Source organism: Hemicordylus capensis, chromosome 1, assembly GCF_027244095.1.
Source record: "Hemicordylus capensis ecotype Gifberg chromosome 1, rHemCap1.1.pri, whole genome shotgun sequence".
NCBI lineage: Eukaryota > Metazoa > Chordata > Lepidosauria > Squamata > Cordylidae > Hemicordylus > Hemicordylus capensis.
In genome coordinates, this window is record NC_069657.1 from 74,093,413 (window position 1) to 74,117,269 (window position 23,857).

General features: G+C 42.0%; 1 protein-coding gene across 2 annotated transcripts in view; it reads right to left on the bottom strand.

The window, feature by feature from the left end:
* VPS39 (VPS39 subunit of HOPS complex) overlaps nt 1-23,857 on the bottom strand; it is a 42,798-nt gene that overhangs the window by 18,079 nt on the left and 862 nt on the right. Inside the window, exons 2-13 of one of the 2 annotated variants that reach the window (XM_053264696.1) lie at nt 20,591-20,656; nt 19,443-19,469; nt 18,966-19,030; nt 16,667-16,709; nt 12,212-12,306; nt 11,145-11,243; nt 9,343-9,435; nt 8,883-9,066; nt 5,648-5,768; nt 5,350-5,470; nt 3,614-3,743; nt 117-259 (exon numbers count right to left, since the gene is read on the bottom strand). In XM_053264696.1, the coding sequence (XP_053120671.1) occupies nt 117-259; nt 3,614-3,743; nt 5,350-5,470; nt 5,648-5,768; nt 8,883-9,066; nt 9,343-9,435; nt 11,145-11,243; nt 12,212-12,306; nt 16,667-16,709; nt 18,966-19,030; nt 19,443-19,469; nt 20,591-20,656 (1,187 nt within the window). The remainder of the gene's footprint in view (nt 1-116; nt 260-3,613; nt 3,744-5,349; nt 5,471-5,647; nt 5,769-8,882; nt 9,067-9,342; nt 9,436-11,144; nt 11,244-12,211; nt 12,307-16,666; nt 16,710-18,965; nt 19,031-19,442; nt 19,470-20,590; nt 20,657-23,857) is intronic. The other variant, XM_053265501.1, reaches the window with a different exon arrangement.

A 23,857-nucleotide genomic window follows, 5' to 3' on the forward strand; every position in this document is an offset into this window, starting at 1 on the left:
AAAAGAAATTCCTGCTGAGCTACACTCTCATTACTGGTCTGTGTTCACATGAACAGCCACCACTACCAAGTACAGGATTCACTCCTCTTACTCCATATTAGGTGATAAATGCTTACCTGAGTTAGGTAGTCTATAAGTGCCAAATGTGCTTTCTCCAGCTCTGCTGGGGAAAGAACTGGCACTGGGTTGGGATACTGGAGCTGTTTCTTGTAATCACTGGGCAACAGTTCAGGATAGAGACCCATTACATGGGTGGGATCTAAACAGCACACACAAACTGTGATAAGTAAGCTACAATTATTATATTATATTGCAAAAAATAGTTTTCGCGTTAATTTTCACATTGAGCTCACATTGCAATTAGTGCTGTTTCTCACATCCACAGCATTTAACTCTTATTTATCCTTGAAGTGCTTTGAAAATAACTGTTACTGTACTGAGATAGTAAAGAAACTAATTAGATACATTCAAATTTGAATCCAAAAGCCTGATGCTATAAGATTCCAATTACAACACCAACAACAACCAGCAGGGCTCTCTCAATTAAAACTATACTGCAGATGCTCATTCTATTTCTCTTTTTAAAGCAAGCATGGGGAAGGAAACTTCAAGATTTCACAACTGCCCTAGAAAAATTGGTCCCCTGTCTGCCCAGCTGCTCCAAGGACAAGTTTTCACACATCAGGTCCCCCATGGAAGGCAGCTGAAAACATTCTTCTCTATATTGGCAGCAGCTCCATATTGGGGCAGGGGCAGAAAAAGTAACATCTGCAGGTTGATTACTCTGAGTAACAGTTATCCTAGTCTGGAACAGAACTTCTTGCTCCAGAGTAAGGACAACTGGGGTTGCTACCCCATGTGCATTGGCCCAATCCTGCTACATACTAGCAGAGGCACAATGATTCCTCATATAATTGGACCAATCCACATGGCAAAGATTAAGGCCCCTTAATGAAATTTGTGCCAAGTGGAAGCATTTCCTCTTGTGGGTTTCCAGTGTGGGCTTATGAACACATTTGCTGATATCCAACCAAAGTCTGTTTTTATGCAATATGACCAACTATCACAGTCCATAGCTGTGAAAGTCCACAGCTGTGCAAGTCCACCTTAAGCAGAGATGGGCAGTATCTAAAATACAAGTATTTAAAATATGTATTTTTCAATACTTTTATATTTTGTATCTAAAATACATTTGCTCAGGTATTTTGTATTTTTAAAATACATTGCCGAAACCAAAATACACCTCAGCCAATCAATGCTTTGCTTTCTTGCTTCAAGAACTGCCTTTTTATTGCACGTAGGCAGCCCATTGGCTTCCAAACATCCTCATATGCGTGCTCTGTTTCTCCTTCTCTGCCCCCTGGAGTTTGAATAGTTTTACTTTGCTGCTGACTGGACATCCAGCCAAGTCTGAAAATCAAAAGTGGGGAAAGAGAGAGACTGTCCCTGTTAGTAAAATTGTTTTAAAATTTATCTGTAACTCTAGCTGCAACTAGAAACCTGACCTGATGAGGCTGTAGTTCTTCTGGTCCAGTCTCAGTGCAAACCTACAACTTGCCTAAGGCATAGGCAGGTTGTTTTGAAGAGCAGTTAACAAATATCTCCCTGTCTGTGTTCCCTGTTGTTTACTGTGGCTGATAAATGGTAGCAAATTTCCATTTCTTTCTTCTCTGTGAAACAAAGCATCAGCATACTCTGTCTGAAGTTAGAGAGCTTTGTGTTCAGATTGCTGGAGGACATGCAGAGTGCTTAGGTGGCTTTCCAGTTACCTGGCTGTGGTGGGAGTGGAGCACACTGAGGCAACTCTCACAATCAACGAGAGTGGGTGGGGAGGCTGCTTTTAACTCAACTTCCCCCCGCAGACAGCCAAGCCCTGGATCTTTGGCACACCTCCCGCATGCCTGGATGAGCAGCGCTCCACAGGGGAGCGTGGAGTGATATGCAGCTGGAACTCATTCTGGCTGCCACAACGGATTCTGGCCATATATCAAGATGGATTGCCCCATCTTTGTGACTTCTCAGGCTGCATGCTGCCCGAGGAGACACACAATAGCCAGAAGCAAGGTTAAAAGGTGCACTCGCACCCTTAACCTCTGCTAACAGCCAGGTTTAGTAAGGGGATCAGCCTGCACGGGAACACCAAGGTCCATCAGGATCCCGATGCTTCATACGAACAGCCTCAGTATCACTGTAGGACACGCAGAACAATACGGGAAACCAAGAAACCATGCTTGCTTAGACTGGATTAAAAGCGTCTAAAGTTTTAAAAGCCATCTTTTTCCTCCATCACACTGGCTTGTGGGGCAGTTAGAATCTTATTTTCTGATTTGTAGGAGAATATTCAAATAAACTGTTTTGATTTGTATATAAACTAGAAGCTTTATTTAGCTTTCTTTCTGAGTAACGCTTGGGTTTAGGGGAATCCTTGTTAAATCTTGGCTTTTTATCCAGGCCTTTACATGACTGTTTTTATTTCTGCTTCTATGTGTTTTTACCTATGTATAGTTTTTATGCTTGTATTTTATAGATTTTAAATTTGGTTTTTTTAAAATATATTTTTAGCTTAATATTTTTATTGTCATTTTACTGTATGCTTTTTAACTTTTGTAAACCGCCTTGAGATTGTTTTTAATGAAAGGTGGTATATAAATTCAACAATAAATAATAAATAAATAAATCCCTCCGAGTCACGCCTGTCTCTCACACACACACACACACACACACTTTCAGTGCTTCAAGAATAGCAGAAAGAGAGAGGAAAGGGGAGGGAGTGGATTAACTGGTAAAAGGAATTGTTCTCCACCCCTGTATAATTTGACCATATGATTACTTCACCATAAATTCAACTTGCTGCTCATTTAATTATGCCACAGCTATAGGATTGCAGCCTTTGTCGTGACAATTCTTTATTCAATTTCAATTATTCAATTTATTCAATTTCAGTGAGTCTACTCTAAGCAGGATTAACATTGGATACATCCTGTAGTGTTTTGATTTCCATTGACATACTTTGATGATTGTTTAAAAAGCTGAAAATAATCCAGTTTTGTAGGACAAATCCAAGTACATTAGTATGTTGGATGGGTATCCCATTGTTCGATGACTATTTTTAAAGATATAATACAAGTCTAACATCAAGTGGTCCCGCAGAACAGTTATTTTCCTTTGCTGGGTTGATTCACAGCCCCAGAAGGCAAAATGTGAGTGATTAAATCTTTGAAAAACTTGTATTGCTTAAAGGAAATTGAAACAAGATCGGATACGTAACAAACACCTCCAAATTGCTTCCTTTTTTCAGGCATTGTATTTTGTATTTTAAGATGTATTTTAAAATACTACTTTGTAGTTTTATTGGCTGTTTACCAAGGATTTTGTATCTAAAAAACATTTGGCTCAGGTATTTTGTAGCTAAAATACTTTTTAGAAGTATTTTGCCCATCTCTGACCTTACGTTCTTCTATAGAAGCTAGTCTCAAGATCATCACCATGAACAGTTAGCAGTCCTTGGATTTTAAGAGAGGTCACTGTTTTCAAGTTCATCATTACATTTTGAAGGTTACAGTTATCGCCCCAAGTTAATCCTCCTTCAAGTCCAGATGCACAACTAATTTACCTGTACCAAGTTTGGCAAAGACTTGCATGGATTCATCAAAGCGTTTTTGGCAGAAGAGGTTGAAAGCATAGAGATTCTTAATGTGATGGATTTGTTGTTTCTTTTCACTATCAGAGTCATCTTTCATATCCTAAAATATAAAAGAGTAGCAGCAAAAAAATTTCCAGAAGTACAAGTATCTGAGAAAATATCAGGATGGCACTTCAAAAAAAAACAAAAAACACCCACGCACAGTATTAACACGATATAGAAAGATGAAAACAGCATGTAGTTTTCTGCAAATTGCACAGAAATAGTAAAATTAGAAGAAAGTTTGGGCAGAAGAGTCAAGAATAAATGGAGGGAGGGAGGGAGGCAGTGGCCCTTCTATTTTTTTTCATCTGTGTGCAGAATGAATTTTGTTCTGGGCGGCAGTATCAAGGCCGTGTGTGTGCACCTGCATTTAGAATGGGGCATTCCCGATTCAACCTGAGCGGGATCTAAAATGAACTGAGCGGACATCCAAAAACTTGTGAGTGCATACACGTGCGCATGCCTTAGAGGAATCAGTGGCGGGAGGGTGTATTTTGCATGAATCACAAGGCAGACAGAATCCTGATTCTTTTTATGGCACCCAAGACCAATAGCATAGGAGCAGCTCATGTATGAGAAGTTGGGCACCTTATATTCGTGCTTAAAGTCAGCTTCACCCACATACAGTAGGCACGAGAGAGAAAAGAAGAATCTTGAAAAGCATTTTGTTTTGGTAGAGTCATGACTCAATTACTGCACAAGGCAATTATATCAATGGTTGGTTCTTGCACTTGAGCATCAAAATAAATTGCCCACAGTGCTCCTCACATTTTTGGAATTTTTAATTTAAAGCAGTACTCCTAGCACTCAGCACTATAAGTACAGCAGGATAAACATGATAACTGAGACAGGTCAATTTCCCAGACTATGGGAAACACCTATATCGGGCATCATCTCACAATGTAGAGGAGGAAGCAATGAGGGGAGTAGTTTTGAGTTGCACAAAATTCCTTTTCAGAGCAAAGGTCTGCAAAAACCCAAAAGAGCTTATGTAGCTCTTCTACATAAGCATTTTGCCCAATAAAAAGGTTTAGTCCAAGAAGTTATCTTTGTAGTTACTGCATCACAGAGACAAGTTATCTGCATAGTTAATAAGAATATTTAGGCCAATGTAAAATAAACTACATCAAAATATTGGGGCTTTAAAGCATTAAGTCTAAAAATCTGGCCATTGATAGTGTCACTTTAATTGCAAAGTTATAATAAACCTTTTGGTTGCATCAGATATTTAGAACAATGTTTTACAACATCCAGAAGTCACCAAGAAACAAGTCACACACACTCAATATAAGTTTCCTTTTTTCAAAAATTAGCTTAATATTAAGCAGTGGTAGAAGACTGCAATAAAAACTTTTCAGAAATATGTACATTAAAGACACAATTAAAAAAATCCAGAACCAAAATCATGCAGGTTTAGAGAATGAATGTTAAATACTAGAATTACCCAGTACCTAAAAGCTACATGAAATAACTGTTGTGGGTCATCTTCTGTTAAGATTTAAAACAGGAAGATTTAACTCTTCTTAACAGAAGATTTAAATCTTCTGTTAAGATTTAAAACAGGACCCAAAACAGTTATTAGATGCAGTTTTTGCTGGGTAGTAGCTAACAAAAGTAATAGGTCAATACAAATACAGATTGAACGCCTCAGCCCCATCACTTACTGCCAACTGCAGAGCCAATTCAAATTGTTTATCTTGGAGAAGCTGCTGGATTTGGGTTGCAATGGAAACCGGAATGAGGCGCCAAACAAAATGATTGCTGGCCACATACACAATATTTGTGCTAAAAACAAACCAAAAAACAGTTACCAACGTACACAGAAATAAAAGATTTCTACACACACCCTGTACATTTTAAAGATCAAGATTTCAAACTGGGCTAATTCACTACAAAAATGCACACATGACATTATAAGTTCATAAAGATAAGGTAAAAGGAAGGCAACTAGAATTTTCATACCCCCCAGAAGTAATGAAGCGAGGCCTCTGTAGTTCAATGCTCTGCACCAGGAGACGGGGCTCAAAAGTACGGATCTCTACATATCGTGGCAGTACTGCCACAATGTATGGAGGCTGGTGTTCTGTTTTGGAAAAGAAACATTCAGTAGCACAATACAGTTCTAGAGAAATGTCCCCTAAACCTGCATATAGAAATAGTAGACTGCCGACTGCATTAACATTTGTTATGTGTATTTGTTTTCTTTAAACTTTTATGCCTTCCCATCTACCTATATCAGGGTTTCTTAACCTTGGGCCCCCAGACGTTGTTGGACTACAACTCCCATCATCCCCAGACATGGCCTTTGTGGCTAAGGATGATGGGAGTTGTAGTCCAACAAAATCTGGGGGCCCAAGAACCCTGATCTATATATTTAATTCTCTAATCCCATGTCTGGCAGCTCTTGCGAGAGTTCATGAGCAAAAGCACCTGATTGGGCAGTGGGGTTTCCATATGCAGATAGGGAGGAGGAGACTGAGACCAGAAGCACCATCGTGATTGGGCAGTGGGGATTCCGTATGCAGATAGGGAGGAGGAGCCTGTGATGGTTAAGGTCAGTTGGAATGCAACTGTTACTGGTCAGAAGATGTTCTTGATTGTAGAGGAGAGGAAAATCTATAAATACTAGCTGACCCGAGTGCCGCTGCCGCGGCCGGGCCAAGTGCCGCCACCGCAGCTGGGTCGGGCCGCCCCCACCCCGCCGCACCACCACTACCACGCTGTCGGGCGGGCTGGGGCCCACCGCCGCCTGGCCCGCCGCCGAGTGCCGCGGCTGAGTGCCGCCGCCGCGGCCGGGCCGAGTCCCACCGCCGTGGCTGGGCCGAGTACCGAGTTCCGCCGCCGCGGCCAGGTCAGGCCGCCCCCACCCCGCCGCACCACCACTACCGTGCTGTCGGGCAGGCCGGGCCGCCCCCGCCGCCTCACATCTGCGGCTGGGCTGGGGCCCGCCGCCACCTGGCCCGCCGCAGCTGCCTGGCCTGCAGCGCGGCCAGGCCCGCTGCCTCGCCTCCACAGCCGGGCCCGGCCAGGCCCGCTGCCTCGCCTCCGCGGCTGGGCCCGCCTGGCTCCCCGGCCATGGCCACCGCCACCGCTGTTCTCCTGGGTGCGCCAGCCAATCAGGCGCCCCGCAGCCCAGCCAATCAGCTGGGCTGCCGGGACGCATTTCTCCTGGGCACACCCAGGAGAAATATATAGATAGATAGATAAATGGATAGTGGACAGAGATCCGTGAAGAGAGGGGTTGTGAGGGAGGAAAGAGCTCCTTCAGGAGGAGGAGGCTGCATTGTGTGAATTAGATGAGGAAACAAGATGAACAAAATCTGTTCACTCAGGAAGGGATAGAGAGAGGGGGGAGAGGGGAAGACAGAGGGGGAAGTGAGTGAAAGAGATAAAAGGAGGGGAATAGAGGAAGAAGGAAGGGCGAGAAATGGGCCCAAGCCTGTCAGTGGCCTGAGGGGAATGAGCAGGCATGGCAGCAGCAGCAAGGAAGGGCCCAGTCAACCACTGCTGCTGTTTGGGCCATTGGCAGAGAGAGGCAGGCAGGCAAGGTACGGGCCCAGGCCTGTCAGTGGCCTGAGGGGGAACGAGCGGCCATGGCAGTGGTGGCAGCGAGGAAGGGCCCAGTCAACCACTGCTGCTGTTTGGGCCATTGGCAGAGAGAGGCAGGCAGGCAAGGTACGGGCCCGGGCCTGTCAGTGGCCTGAGGGGGAACGAGTGGCCATGGCAGTGGTGGCAGCGAGGAAGGGCCCAGTCAACCACTGCTGCTGTTGCTCCTGTGGGGAGGAGCAGGAGCGGGGCTCGGTTGGGGAGGTCTCTAGGGATAGGAGGCTGCATCATCAATAGGTGTCAGCAAGGTTGCAGTCACGACCAAGAGGGATGAGGGGAATGGAGTAAAGGGATGGAGGAGTGACCAAGAGGGGTGAGGGGGATGGAAACAATGGGATGGAGGAGGAGGAGCAGGAGTACAGCTCAGGTGAGGGTGGAGAGATCTCTGAGGTCAGGGGGGCTGTGGAAGGGAGTGAGGGGGGCAATCAAGTACATATGCTCTGCACAGGTTAAGCTAGTGTGTGTGTGTGTGTGTGTGTGTGTGTGTGTGTGTGTGTGTAAAACCACTAAGAGTGTATGTGGCAAGCACCACCCACATAGTGCTTTACCAATTGGAGTTAACAGAGCGGAAGCACTGTGGCAGTGGTGATTCCATATGCAGATAGGGAAGAAGAGGGGGCAAGTGAGCGGGCAGCCGAGAGTGGGTGGCTGAAACTGAGCAATAAAGCAGGGGCTGTGGCGGGGTGGGGGGGGGCAAGGAGAGCAACAAAGTCCTAGCGCACAGTTGCTCTGTGTGGGTTCAGCTAGTCGTTATTGAACTCATTCTTTGGGTGGGCCTTCTATGTTTATTTTTTTGGTGAGTTTTCTATAGGCTGGTTCCTGTACCTGACTGCCTGAGAGCCCCTGGGCATGGAAGAGAAATATTTGAGCCACTATGGCTCTGCCAGCCTACATGGATTTGTTTGAGCAAATCCTCATGCTGCACCTGACTGCTTGTGAAACCGAGTGCCACAGATCTTGGAATTTGATGTCAGGCTGGCACCCTGCTGCCTCTCCTTGCCTGCTGTTTTGTCAAAACATTTACAGCTGGGAACTCTGAATCTCCCCCAGTGGAAGTTATTCCTTCTGGCATCACATACACAACAGCAGACTAAGGACAGCTATCAAAGCTATTCTTGATTCTCTCTTTTCTCTTTTTCTTCCCCTCCTTGCTCCCTGCCCCCTCATCTCATCCCATAAGTCACCTTCACTCCCTGCACAACTGCAATTGTACTAAAGGTGCCAAAAGCCACATTTTATATTGTGCCTCTGCATTTTACAAATTAAACATCTTTGTTTTCAAGCACCTTGCCTCCAAGTCCATTGCTCCTCTGGGGTACCCTAATGTTGTCTTGCCTCTGTCTAGATTGTGGCCCATTTGTTATTCACACCTGCAAGTTCAGTTTTTAGTAAATTATCCTGAGTTAGCTCAAAAACATGTGTGGCATACATGTGTGTGAGCAGGCATAGAAACAATGCTTTCTCATCCTGCCTCTTACACAAAAACCCTAAGAAATCTCAGTCACCATATTAGCTTCACTTGGATGAGATAACTATAGAAGACAAAAGTCATCACTGCCTCTAATAAAAACAAAAAACTACTAATTCTCACCCATGGCTATTGGGATATCAGTCCAGTTCAAGGCACATTTCTGGGTACAGGTCCCTTCTTCATTTAACACAACAGTTAGATCATCTTGGCCTACAGCAACTTTGCCATCTGCCAAAGGGGCTACCAGTGGCTCAAGCTGCTTTCCTGTGGGGAAGAGTTCCTTGATTGACCCTTTTCCATCCACCTGTGTGGGGAAGGAGAGGAAACAAAGCCAGTCACTCCAAATAAGCAACCACATTAGCTTGGCTCTCAGCACTGCAAACAAGTGAGTTCCACTCTCCCAACATCCCACAATTACTTAAACTCCTGCAAGCCCAACACAAACATGTTTTTTGAGAACCCTAAAACATAACTAATTTGTACAGCTTTCTGTGAGGCTATCTGTAGCTGTAACCACCCTTTCCACTTCCATTTCCACAGAATCTTCAGAAAAATCAAGGTTTTTTCCCCCTTTTCTTACCCTTATGAGATAGTAGTCTCTCTTGAAACCCACACAGATGGAATTTTTACACCATGCCATTGACTTGGGTACATCTGGCACACTGAAGTCTCCCTGGAAAGCAAGGAGAGAAAGAATCTAGCTGGCTACAAAAATATCAGGGGCTTTAATACTATACCCCATAGAAATTAAACACAGTGGTATTTGAAGACCATTCTCTAAACCAGACTTGCTCAACCTTGCTCCACTGGCTGTTTTCGGACTACAACTCCCAAAATCCCCAGCTACAGTGGCCAATAGCCAGGGATTATGGAAGTTGTAGGCCAACATCTGCAGGAAGGCCAAAGTTGAACAGCCCTGCTCTAAACAGAAACAAAATATTGACAATTCTCAGATTCCAACCCCCCAAAACCAATGCCTCCCCCACTGGGGGCCAATTCTAACATATTTTATTCTCTCCATGGAGAAAATACCCTTCAAGAAATACATGTGAAAAAGATGTTATATGAGAGGTCAAATTCCACAGGAATTCTGCAGGAAAATCCATGATCAAAAACTATATGGCTAAATGGCCTAATCTGCAGTTTAACTTGAATCACCTTACCTTTAGTTACTCTTCCTTTGTTAATACATGGAAAGGAGTGACATCTTTTTCATGAAGAAAAATACAATACATTGGAATTAGCCATTAAGTGAAGAGACCTTCATTACCGAAAAGAGCAACATTTTGCAGTCTCTTATCAGAAAACTAGAATATGGCATGACTAATTATTTTATTTATTTATTCATTCGATTTCTATACCGCCCTTCCAAAAATGGCGGTTTACACAGAGAAATAATAAGTTCGGAGAATGGATTCGTGTCAACATCCTTTTCAGTTAACATTCCCTTCAAGAAATGTATGGGAAGCTTCCATGAACAGAAAGTCTATATGAAGCCTAATTCTTTAAGTCAGTCTTGTCAAATTCTACTTCTTTGACATGTGACTACAAAATATCAATTCCTTTTGTAATACCCTTTCTAAATGTGAAGACTGTGCACTTCTAGCTTCATGGTTAAATCTAAAAAATTACAATTTGAATGGTATTGCTATATGACATGTTATCTTCCCTGTAGCTATTCCATCAGTTCCTGTAGCCTTCCAACTTGGTAATGACCGGACTGCTGATCTAACTTCATCTTAAGAACATAAGAACAGCCCTGCTGAATCAGGCCCATGGCCCATCTAGTCCAGCATCCACTGGGAGCCTACAGGCAGGAAGGCATGTAGGTCTCTCCTGCTAATACTCCCCTGCAACTGGTATTCAGAGGCATCCTGCCTCTGATGTTGGAGGTGGCCTATAGCCCTCCAATCTTCCCATACTAGAGGTTCTTGCAAGTAGGGAATATCTTCTAGAGTATCTTGGATGTTGACATCCCTGCTGTACAGATATTCAGTATACTCCTTCCATCTCTGTTTGATCTTCTCTGAGTCAGTTACTATCTGCCTTTGGCATCCCTTAACATACCAATTCAAGGTTGGAACCGCCTTCTGAGTTCAGAGATCTTTTGGAAAACTTTCATTGTTTTTCCTTGGCTATTTCCATCCTCAAGACCTTATTTCCCATGGTTATTACTTACTTTGAGCCCAATTCCTAATCTACAGTTTAATTTGAATTATTTTACCTTTAGTTCCTCTTCCTTATTAATGTATACTTCACTTTTATCAAGAGTAACTCTGAAAAAGGAGCCAAGACTTACATTCACATTAAGAACTAAACAGCACATAACAGCTTCTTACTACAGCAGAGGCACTTACACTATTAGTACTGTACTAAACTCACCTGCAGCTCGTGGAAATCTCTGTCCTTCCAGTAATACAGCTGCAGCTTCTTTCTAACTGCCACACACATCCTCAGAACTTCTTCTCCTGTCTCAGAGTGCTGCAAAAATAAGGGACATTCTGCATCAGTGCTGGAAGAAATATCACTAAGTACTAGGGATGTGCATGAAACATTTCAGGCAGGCGTTCCTGCAAACAGGCTGCTGGAAACCAGGAAGTAGCCACATGTGGCCTTTTGAGCGGCACAACACTGTGACTGGAACGACGGTGGTGGAGCAGGTAAGAACCTGCGTACCTGCTCCTTAAAGTTACCACTTGCCCCCTGCCGAAACATTTAGGCTGCGGCAACCCGAATTGTTTTGGCGCCTCTCTAATGAGGCACCAAAATGTTTCATGCACATCCCTACTAAGTACACTAATGTGTCCTTGGTGTTAAAATACTTTAAACTTGGCACTTAGTAACCTCCATTCTATTGAAATATGCACATTTGGTCACTTTGTATAATTTATTCAACTTCTAACACATTCAGGTTTTCAGAAAGTTTGGAATATTTTGAGGAAGTACCTGAGGACTAGCTGGCCAAGAGTAACAGAAGTGCCATTTCCTGCTCCAGTGTCCATTTAAGATATTCCTTCCTATAAAAGAGCTCACAATCCCAGCCCCAGTGGGAAGCTCCCATTCTAGCCTGCTTCTGGTTCCCTGTTCTGGAACAGCAAGGCCTTCAAATACACTGGCTTGTTCAAAGGTTAGTCCAGAATACAAATGAGCTCATTTGGAGTAGTGCCTGATTAGGTGCCACTTCCAATCTTTTCCCTCACAGGAAGAGAGTCCAAGACCTGCCATTAAAACCAAGCAGCATAGGTCTTATGGGAAAAGAAAACAGATCTTAAAATTTCTTCTCTGAGGTGCAATAAGAAGTACACTTCCCCATGAAATCTACCATAATCTAATGCAGCATTCTTTTCATCTTAACTTCAAATATCAGGTTCTCACACAAACTGTAAACGCCAGTCCTCCTTCCAGAGCTGGAAAAGAGATACACGTTTTCTTACAAGTATCTTACTTACCTGCAGATCACATGTGAAGAGAGTTGCACCCTTTGCCTTGGGAACAGTTGTGATCTGTTGAAATGTCAACAGGTCATGAACATAAACGTTGTTTTCTGTTTGGGACAAGATACTCAGATTACTGTTTGATAATTGCTTATATTATAGTATATAAGTAATTCAGATACAATTCTATAAAGTTTCTCAAAACCATTTTAAAACTAAGAACAAGCAAAAGGTATGGTATTTTAAAGCCAAATGATTAATTCAGCAATCCAAAAATGCTTGGTTTTAGATGACAGTTAAGATGCTTTCAGATTTCTCTCGTGCAGTAAGCAGTATGGAAATTGCAAATGTGGAAGAAGTGTGGAAAGTGCTAATCTTCACTTCCGTGCCATATGAACTGTACAGATTTTTGTTTATTTAACATATTTCTATACCACCCAAAACTTGAGTCTCCGGGCAGTTTACAATTAAAATCATTTAAACAATCAAACTCAACAAAACAAACTCAAACAATCAAAATCAATTAAAACCCAACATTTAAAATATTAAAACTATAAATCTAATTAAAAACCTGAGTGAATAAATATGTCTTCAGTGCCATTTTAAAAGTTGCCAGAAATGGAGAGGCTCTTATTTCAACAGGGAGCACATTCCAAAGTCCAGGGGCAGCAACGGAGAAGGTCAGTTCCCGAGTTGTTGCAGTTATCGCCAGATGGGTTGGTGACAACTGCAGACGAACCTCTCCAGATGATTTTAACAGGCGGTGGGGCTCATAGTGAAGAAGACGTTCTCTTAAATACCCGGGGCCTAAGCTGTTTAGGGCTTTATAGGTAATAACCAGCACCTTGCATTTTGCCCGGAAATGTATCGGCAGCCAGTGTAGTTCTTTCAATACAGGAGTAATATGGTCTCTCCTAGATGACCCAGAGACCAACCTGGCTGCTGCATTCTGAACCAACTGCAAGTAAAACCCTAGATTTTTACATATATATTGTGCTATTTAGAAATGTGGTTCCATGCATCCACTCAATCTTTCAGCTTGAGATTGGTTTGGGGAGAGATGCATCCAGGCAGAAATTCAACAGGTGCAGCTTGCCCAATCACTTGCTAGAGATGTGCTGAGTACAACATGAATGGGAGATGCACACAGGAATCCTACAAAATCTGTTTGCGACATGAGGCCGTCCGGAAGTAGATCTATTTGCGACAGCACACAACAGGAAGTGCAACACATATTGTTCCAGGATGGGTCTGGGCACACATTCCAAGGGCGATGCCTTTCAATATCAATGGATGTAGAGCTTGTTTTATGTGTATCCACCAACTCCACTCCCCCACAAGTGGTGGCCAAACATTTGCAAGAACAAACATGGGCAATTGTGATAGCTCCGTGGTGGCCCCGACAACCCTGGTTCACGCAGCTACTCAAACTGTCGAGGGAGACATACATATGTCTCCCCAAATGGGAGGATCAGTTATCTCAAAATCAAGGCCAGATACTGCAGCCCAATCTATGTGCGCTCAATCTCACGGCCTGGAGGATAGGCTTCTAAGGAAGATCCTTCTGAACACTCGTAAAGTTTCTACCAGGCGTAACTATGGGGCTAAATGGTGTAGGTTCTGCTCATACGCTTGGGAGCATCATTTCTCACCAAAGGCAGCAGAGCTTAAGGAGGTACTCCTCTATCCTACCACTTTGAAGAGAGTGGGTTTGGCCAATGTGTCCATAAGAGTTCACATGGCGGCTTTATCGTCGCGACACGCTGGGAGAGATGGCAAGACTGTTTTCACTCACCCTAGGTGTAAGGACTTCCTTAAAGGAATAAACAATCTTTATCCACCAGTTAGACAACCAACAGAGAAATGGAGACTGTCTCTAGTGCTTGGAACTCTTACAGAAGGCCCATTTGAACCCATGGCTTCTGCGTCGTTGAAACCAACGACCTTAAAGACACTGTTCTTAGTGAACTTAAAGCACTCTGGATAGATGAACCATATACCAGGTTCCCAGACTTATGCACTTAGATCCGGACTTCAGGCCAAAGATAGTCTCCGACTCAGATATCGTTTTGCCGACCTTCTTTAGGGATCCTCTCTGGATCCCTCTGGATGTGAGGAGAGCTCTGCTTTACTATCTGAAGGCTACACATCATATCCATAAGACAAATCTCCTTTTCATATGTGAAAAAGGCCTACATAAGGGCCAGTCTCCCACATGCCAGAAGTTGGTGTTTTGGTTAATAGAATTAATTAAGATGGCCTATGAACAGCAAAAGGTAACTCCACCATCAACAATACGGGCTCACTCCACCAGGGTGTATGCCGCTCCGGCAGCATCAGTTTCCAAGACATCTGTTTGGCAGTAACATGGGCTTCACACCAGACATTTATCAAGCATTACGCATTGGACATTAAAACGCTGGCAACGGCGGCGTAAGCCATTTAGGTTTTTTTGCCTGGGGCCCTGACGCCAGTGCAAAGCCTTTCCTTTTAGAGGTCGGCAAAGAGCCCTCTGGCTTCTTAAAGCCCTGGGATGCTCTCGAAGTCGAAGCCGTCGAGGCTTTCGTAGCTGCCGATGTCAAGGCAGCTCTTGTAGCTGTCAATGTTGAGGCGGCCTTTTTAGCTGTCGAAGATGATGCGGCTGACGTCTAGGCGCCCTTTGATGACATAGCCTCCGAGACTTTAGACTGCATTATCGCTGGTTTCGACTCCGTAGTTCCTCGGCACTTAGGTTGCAGCGCCTGCTCCAGCAACGCCACTTTAAGGCAAGCCGCTCGATTCTTTAGTGTCTGCTTATTAAAAGTAGAGCAGACTGAGCAATTCAAAGTATTATGGGCCTCTCCTAAACAGAATCGGCAGAGTTCATGCCAGTCAGTAGAACGGATCTTCCTGCGGCAATCACAGCACTTTTTGAAGGTGGTTTTCTCCCTTGTTTTGTCCTTGTTGGAACTCGTGAAAACAAAAGGATATTACCAAAGGAAGACGTGTCGAGTGGTCTGGTTAGGGTAGATCCGTCAGAGTGATCTGCCGAGAGATGTCCGTTGTCTGATCCAAAGTCAGCTTGGGATGAGTGAGGGAAACCGAAAGAAAAAAATTGATGTCCATTCCAAGTCGTTTTGGTTTGTTTGTTTTTGTTTTTTCCAAATTTGTCCATGTCGCCATAGTTTTAAGGATTGTCCAAAAAAGTTAGTCAAAGTCCGAGCCAGTCGTAAGAAGTTTAGTAAGAAATAGTTCTCTGAGTAGCAGTTGTTTCCGAAGACGTGATCGCTTTGGCAGTCAACAAGAAACTGAGGAAAGGGACACCTAACCACCGCTTAAGGGTACTGCAGTCATATGCTGCTGGTGGTTAGGCGTCGCAAGGAGCTAATGAATTCTATCTGAAGCATGGTCTGCGCAGGCGCAGAACCCAATCATTATGAATGTCTGGAACCACTATCCAGATCCTTGTTGTCGTGTCAGTGGAGGGAGAAAAGAAAAGTCCATCAAGGAAAAGGAACCAGAGAGGCTAAATCTAGAGATACCAGAATGTTCATAGACACTCCTTATTAAACAACTGTTTTCAGTCACTCTCCAGAAAGTACCAGGACTTGCCCCTTCCAGCTCTGGCTTCAGAGCCCCCAGTAAGCAAAACTGATGCTAAAAGCACCCTTAGTTGATTTTACCCTGTTATGGGACTTTGGAAGCTAATAAAGCAAGATGTATTGGATTGGTTTTTTTCAAAACAAGATTATGCTTCAGCATATACCTGAATTTAAAGGGACATTAACCTATAATTGTTTTATCTGATGGCAAACAAATAGTGTGGCAAACAGTTGTTTTACAGAGTCAATTTAAGGGTCAATTTTTAAACTGTTGTATCTCAGCCATTTTACAGCAGATCTGCACCAAATGGAGAGGTGGTGTCTTGTCACCTAGTTGATTTCTGCAACTAGTCAGGCAGATTTAAACAGATGATTTTATTTTTATCACTAATAGAATGTTCAGGACTTATAATGGTAAATTGTTAGAACTCCTCCTCATCTTAACTATAATGGCACTTCCTTGCCAGTACTATAATGTTTTCCAAACATCTCTGGATGCCTTGCAGGTAATAAGTTGACTATTGGGTTGCTAAGAGAGAACACTTACTAACAGGGGAATGGATCACATGAAGAACAGATAGTGGCTGAACAACTATCAGCAGGAAATCACCCAGAACTTAATTCATTATAGAAATGGGTTTAAGGGATGTTTTAAACAGGGTTTTTAAAAAATCTAGCAAGTACACAGATTTAAGATAAGCATGATGCAAACCTACAATATTAAGATGTAGAGGAAAAATTCTATATAGGCTAAAGGACATTAAAAGGTCATGAAGGAAATAGTTACAACGTAACTAAAGCACGGGCGGGGGGGACGGGACATGCTAACCGGTTAAATGCCTCCTTGACTCAAAAGCCAATCAACTCATCATTTGGTTATTTTGCTTACCTGACAAACTGACCAAAATTTTGAATTGGGATACAACATGGATCTACAAAGAGAGAGAAAATGAGTTATTGAGCTGCACACAAGGTTTTGCTAGCAAAGAAATTTACTTATCAAAACAGAATTGATTCACATGCAGGCTACCCACTGTCAGAAAAATGACCTTGCAGTGATAGCAATAGAATGTCTAATTAACTTTAGCTCTAGTTTGTAGTTTAGCTAGCGAATGAAGCCCACTTCATCCTGAAGTCCCAGAAGTAGTTAATGTTCTCTCTCTAACAGCATTTTAGAACTTGTAACAATTATACTTAGCACATACATCAGAGTATAAACCTGATGCATCACGATTAGCAGGAAACACCACCTACAAATAATCTTTCATGCTCAGAAATAGGAGATAGATGGCATGCCTTCAAGTGCCTTCCTGAACTTGGGAGAGGAACAAAGAGGGCAAAAATAAAATCCTCTCTCCCTCATTAATGGCACTTACATTTTATTCTGATTTTTCCAGGGGGCAGCTTATGCTGATTTTTATTTATTTATTATTTTATTTTATTTTATTTTGCTCTCTCCCTTCCTGGATATTTGCAATTTTATCTCTTTTTTGTGCTGACTAATTTTTAATGAAATTTTAAGCCTCCACTGATCTAATACTTGCCAAAAGAGAAGCATAGATGTGTGTGTTTTTAAATTAACTACCAACTCTCTCTTCCTCCTCCTCTTCACTAGTCCACATATGTTTTGCAATTTTCAGGACTATCAAGAGTTTACGCTAAACCACTGTTAATTATCACTGCTGGGATGGTCCAGCAGTAATAGTTAACACAGTAAGTCTACCAATTAGAACTCCCTAAGGTCTTGCTCTGTTCTCCACTCTCCTCCTTTACTTGATCAAGAATCATTAACAGAATTGTGTTCCAAGGTTACCACTAGCCAATGGTGATTAGGATACCCCACTATAGGAGAGTCTACTGATGTGGTAAGAAATAAGAACAGGAAATGAAAACAAGGCATTGGGATGCAGCGACTATTGCTTAGATTCTAGCTTGCAGTAGAGGAACTAACTGAACAAGACTCAATTAGAAGTGGAAGCACATACAAAAAACAGAGGAAGCCAGATCATCACAGCAATGTTGCTTATTAATGAGCAGAGGAAAAGGATGAGTACTAAGATGGCAAATGTTTATAGAAACAGGCAGGGACATAGAGAGCTTACCTGCAGCCAGAGAACCAAGTCCTGCCAGGGGTTCCCATGTATCTTTCTATTTTCAATCGCATGTGCAAAGCAAGTACATGCACCAAGCCACACCCCTTGCATCTGACATCTGATGTAAGGGGTGTGACAGCAGGGAAAGGAGCTCCCAGTCAGCAATTCAACAAACTGCTGACTGGGGAAACTCTGCAGGGGCTGAGTTGCCCCGGGCTGATACATACCTCCTTGTAGCCCTGGTTAGAATCCAGTCCCGGTCAGCATCAAACTGGAAGTGGCCAACGGACGCGCACAGCACCAGCAGGGGAAACGTGGCGATGGTAAACCCCCTCCACCACCGCCGGACCTCTGAACCAATTCATGAACATCCCTACTGCCTGGGAGAAGGTTCATTCAGACCCTCTCCCATCCTCCCCAGTCAGCATTTCATTGAAATGCTGAGCTTTTCCCCCCAGCCCAGCCAGCATTTCAGTGAAACACTGGCTGGGGAGGAGAAGGGTGCACCTCATGCTCCCAGCTGGTGAGTGCTTTGTTCATCGGCTGGGTACAGGAGGGGGCAAGGGGTTGCCTTGGCAGCCCCCTCCCCAACCCTGGTAGCCAAAGGACCCTGTCCCCCCTTACTCCATTGTCCCCACACTCCTGGAAACAGGTATTCAAAATAAGATTTTGAATACCTTCCAAAATGTTCAAATTTCACAGCTAAACTATCATTTAACTGCTCAGAAAAAGATACTCACTTGAAAGCACAAGGCTGCACCAACCTCCATGTTGTCCCGCAGCTCTTATATCAAGTAAGAATAGACATGAATTGCAATTTCCCAACTGCTTCTGAAGTAGCCTCAAGGATTTTAGGACAGCAATCCAACAAATACTAGGAGTAAACCAGCTTAACTCAGCAAGACTTAGGATAACTACTCATATTACAGTTGGTATTATACACACAAATATAGTAATAAAATAGCAAGAGCCCTACTAGAAACCAAGCTCAACTGCCCAACTACATCTGCATCCAAACCCAATCAAATTAGGTCTAGATCAGATAAATACTTTAATGCCACTATCTTAGCTGGACCCAAAATTTAGCACACCTACCTGCTGAATCTTCTTGGAGAAGTTCTTGTTTGATTTCTCTAGAGTCACTTCAAATCTGTTGCAACCTAACAAACAGTAAAGAGATTTATTTAGGCCACAGATACATTTCAAATTAACAACTTCATAAACATGTATTTCATCAACAAAGGCAACGTGTCCCACAAAGTTATATCATCAGTTTAGAAGAACTGTGAGTCTCACAGGACCACCTGAAGATTGCTAGAAATTAAACAACTGAACATTACAACATACCCAATTACCCCACCAGAAAACCAGGTCACAGTCTTGTGATCTCACAGACTAAAAGTAATTAACAAAATATTTCAAAAATATACTCTAAAAGACAACAAGCCCCCAGCACCCTTTATCTAGACCAAATACTAAGAAATCAGATTCTTAGGGAGCACTGTGAGAGGAACAAATAATAAAAACACTTCACCACAAGGGTTTAAAGGAGGTTTATGGATACAAACTTACAGCCACTTTCTGATGTCGTAACCTCTCCTGATGTTGATGCAAAAAGGGGGAGAAATTTACCAAGTGAGACAAGAGTAATCAAAACTAGCATGATTTGCCTGGAACAGATTAGCTAAAGTGGCTGAGAATAAATGCAGCACCATTGTCAGAATTTAGACTGTTTAGTGCAGAGACCAACAAAAGCAACCCACACTGTAAAATTGCAAATGAACATGTAGTGAAAAGAGTTAAGTTTTCCAGTAAGGGGAATCTACAATTTTGTTATATGGAAATGGCCCCACAAGACTACTATTATATATAAAGCAAGAGGAAAAGTAATGCTGTATTCCTCTATCTCAACTATGGTTGTATGAATTTGCTTTCATTAACTGTTGTGAGGAAAGCACAAGCAGTGTATCTTACGACAATGAAAAGTACTGCTGCTGGTGCAGCTGTGGACAGAAATGACACATTTTTTGCCTCTTTCATTTGAAATCATACAAAGTGTTCTTTACAGGTGGATTTCGGCACAAAAGAATAGACTTGTCTCTTAGATATGTATCCCTTTAAATTGTATATCCAATTCTAAATTATAGAAGATCCCCATAAACGAGCCATAATTGAAAATAGGTTTAAAGGACAGAAGGAGCACACACTTGACTTAGAATGTAGATACAAAAAAGATATAAATTTTTTTGGCATGTACCAAATTGAAATAATGAATGGGCCCCCACATTTTGCTCAATTGCCCTGTAATTGGCAAGCTGAAGGAAATTATTATTATTATAAATGTATATTATTTTGAAGCAAATATTGACCTAGCCATTAAAGACTGAGTTTTTGGAGTCTGGATTTTTTTTTTTTTTAAGCTTCACAAGACAGCTTGGCTTATTGTATATGAAAAGGTAGAAATGCTACAGAGACTCTCAGATGTTTAGTCTGTTAATACAGCCCCTCAGCATTGAAGCTCTACACATACTATGTTGCCCCAGTGAGTCTCGGGATCTTGCACACAACATATACAGCCTATATACAAGAACCAGAATAAACCAGCCCCAAGATATAATTCAATCAAATGGCACTTTTGTGCTAGTGTTGTCAAGTAATGGAAGCACTAGAATATCAAAGTGTCGATACATAGAATTTTGGCTCAATCATTACAAACTTACCAATTTCCTTTTGAATTCTATAAAGAAGGAGGTGTCCTTGTTTAGTCCCAACGAGAAGCCATTCCTCTGCAAATTAAAAAAAAACATTTTATCAGTCCCAGACTATGGGAAACACCTATATTGGGGAGAAGCGATATAGGAAGATGCTGAAAGGCATCATCTCCTACTGCGTTCGAGATGGCAATGGTAAACCCCTCCTGTATTCTACCCAAGAAAACCACAAGGCTCTGTGGTCGGCAGGAGTTGACACCAACTGTGACACCAACTGTGGTCGGCAGGAGTTGACACCTATTTATTCCATCCAAGAACAATTTAACTGACCCCTACACATCTCATTGTGAAAAAATCCAGAGACTGAGCAATATATGCCCACATTTGAGGTACTTGTGCAGCACATCACTTCCACCCTTTCTTACCCTTGTTTATTCAAAAGCAAGTTCCACAAATTACATTGGTACTTCCAAGTACATACTATGCTTAGAAGTACTACCTTTTAAAAAGCCTATCTTGCATTTTAAAACATTTCTTGCCTTCATAATAGTCAATAGCAGCATGAAAAAATAAAATAAGAAAGCACTAGAACTGAAGACTTAGTAATTTACTCTCCATGAAGGTATTTTCAGCCTCTCTAGTTTTCTATGGCTGAAAAACAACTCCTTTAAGTGGAGAACTTAAAATTAACAGTTGGGTCTATTCCCAAACTCTAGGAATTGTTCCTGAAAGATGAAACATCATACAAAGCATTTATCTACACCTCTAGAAGACACTAAGGACCAAAAGCAGCGGCAGACAAGATATCACCATCCCTTTTCTGATCTTTTCCTGGTATTTATATGACCTGGTCCTGGAGCATTTCCAGATGGGGCTTTTAACTCACTTCTCCTCCAGAATGGAGGGTGTGTGTTAACATATCGGCCAGATTTGCCCCGTAGTCCCTGCGAGCTACTGGGAAGCACTCCACACACAATTTGGGTTTTTCATTACACATTGGAACATAGCCCAATTTATGTTCAGGGTTTTTAAAAAAATACACTTTTTGCATCGGTTTTTTGAGGCAAATTCGAACTCACAGTGAAGCCTTGCAGTAAACCTGAGGAAAAGCCTGTTTTCTGGAAATATTCCTGGTACAGAAATTACCAAACAGGGGAGAGAACATCTGATCCAGAATGATAACTATGCTCTGATCTATTTTGCTGACCTGTACTGCTATCAAGCATGGATAGCAGAGGATTCTACATAACTTTGCAATGCATGTTTTTGAATGAAGATAATACATCAAAAATAAAATATTAATAATAATGAGCTCCTCAGAGAAAGAGCGAGATATAAATGTAAAAATAAAACAAATAAAAAATCAATCTGCTGAATGTAAACTTCCCTATTTAGCAGTAAGTATATTTGTAAGCAAGGTTTTCACTGCTTGACATTAGTAATGTATGAATTGAGAGCCAAACTGGCAGTTTCCCAAAATATCCTAACTATAAGAAGTCATGAAAATGGCATTGCCAAATAAAAACACACTATTATATTTTAAGATAAATTACTTATGACCATCTGGATCATAAAATATTGCCACAAATTATTTTCCTCTCAGAAAACAAACACAAACACACACCTCACAATAATGCTTAGCGCCAAACTAGACAAAATTAAATGCATAATCTAGTCTGGGGCTTACTTTCATTTTCAAATAGCAAACATACAGTGGTCCTCCAGATCACGACCATGGCACAGAGGTAGAGTATGTTAAAACCTTTAATTCTGCACTATTTTCCTCCCAAATGATCATCCTGCCAAATGATCATCATGGCTAAGGGCCCCAGAAGATACCACTGCAGCAAGCAGCAACTTTGGGGGAAGATTTTAATCAGGCAAACGGCTAATATTTTGAAGTGAAAGTAAGAACCAAACTAGACAATGCCACATTTAATGTCAGAATCTAGTTTGGCCCTAAATATAAACAGGGATGCTTCAAACATTATTTTGTCCAAAGCAAGCATGTCTAGGTAGGAAAAAACCTAAAACACACATACATCATCATATATGAGTATGTACAGACAAACTAGGAAGTTATCACAATCACAGCTTACATAGCATGTGTCTAGAGCAAAATAAACACATATACAATCCCCCAGGACCTATACATTATTTTAACACTTTCCCCCGCTACATAGATGTTCTTCACACATTTGCTGAAGGTCTAATTTCATATCTTTCTTTTTCCAGTACCAATGCCACAAATTCCATCTGTTTGATCCAGCCTTTAAGTACTATATGTCAGTCCTACATTAAACCAAATCAAGCAGATTCACTGTTATCAACTATATCAGAGTGAAAAAGAAAACACCCATGAGTTTTCTGTCTCACTCCCTGCCTGCTATATCTAGAAGATAATGCATGGGTAATGTTTAATCAATAGTAAAAAAAAAAAGAGATGCCTTTAAAAAAACCAAAACCTAAATTCACATAGCCTTTTGACTGTCAGACAAGACTTCTGACTGGAAAGAATATGACAGACAGGCACCTGAAGAATGACTGACTCACTGGCAACATAAATAACTCACAAGGGTATTATTTAGAAGCACAAAGTAACAGGTCTTTTAAGATGCAACAAACTTTAAAAGCCACCTGACATACCTTGTGAAGGAACTGGCAGAAGAAGGGGGAGAGAAGTACTGATGAAGTGATTTAATAAAGATTAAAAATACAAACCAAGAAGAACAGGACTCTAATGTTATCCTGTCGTTGTGGAATAATCTAATGTTATCCTCCTCAACTCTTCAGCTGAACTGTTAGTCAGGTAAGAATGGGGAATTATTCCTGAAATTCATATACTTACTATTCTAGCTACATACCGATACAGTAAACAACCCATGTTGTTTACTGTAACACATCTCCATGTACCTTGGAGGTTTCTAGATGGCTTTATATGTTGCCACAGAAGGCCTCCTTATTTCCACTGCATCTGATGAAGTGAATGTTTACTGCATTTTTTCAAGCACCCGATTGCCCTTTCTGCATTTTGTGGAACATGTGAACTGTTCCTATCACAGCAACCACACTCATGACTAGACAAAAAGGGATACAAAAATGCACAGCGGACAAATCAGAGGTACTTTCCCCATTTGTGAGACACTTGTCTTGGAGAACAGGAGGCAACAGACTGTGGTGGGCCAGGGGCACTCTCTTCTTTTTGTGTCTTGTTCTTTCTTACAAAGCCTGTCCCAACAAATAAAGGCTACTTTACACACCAGCCTTTTTAAAAGC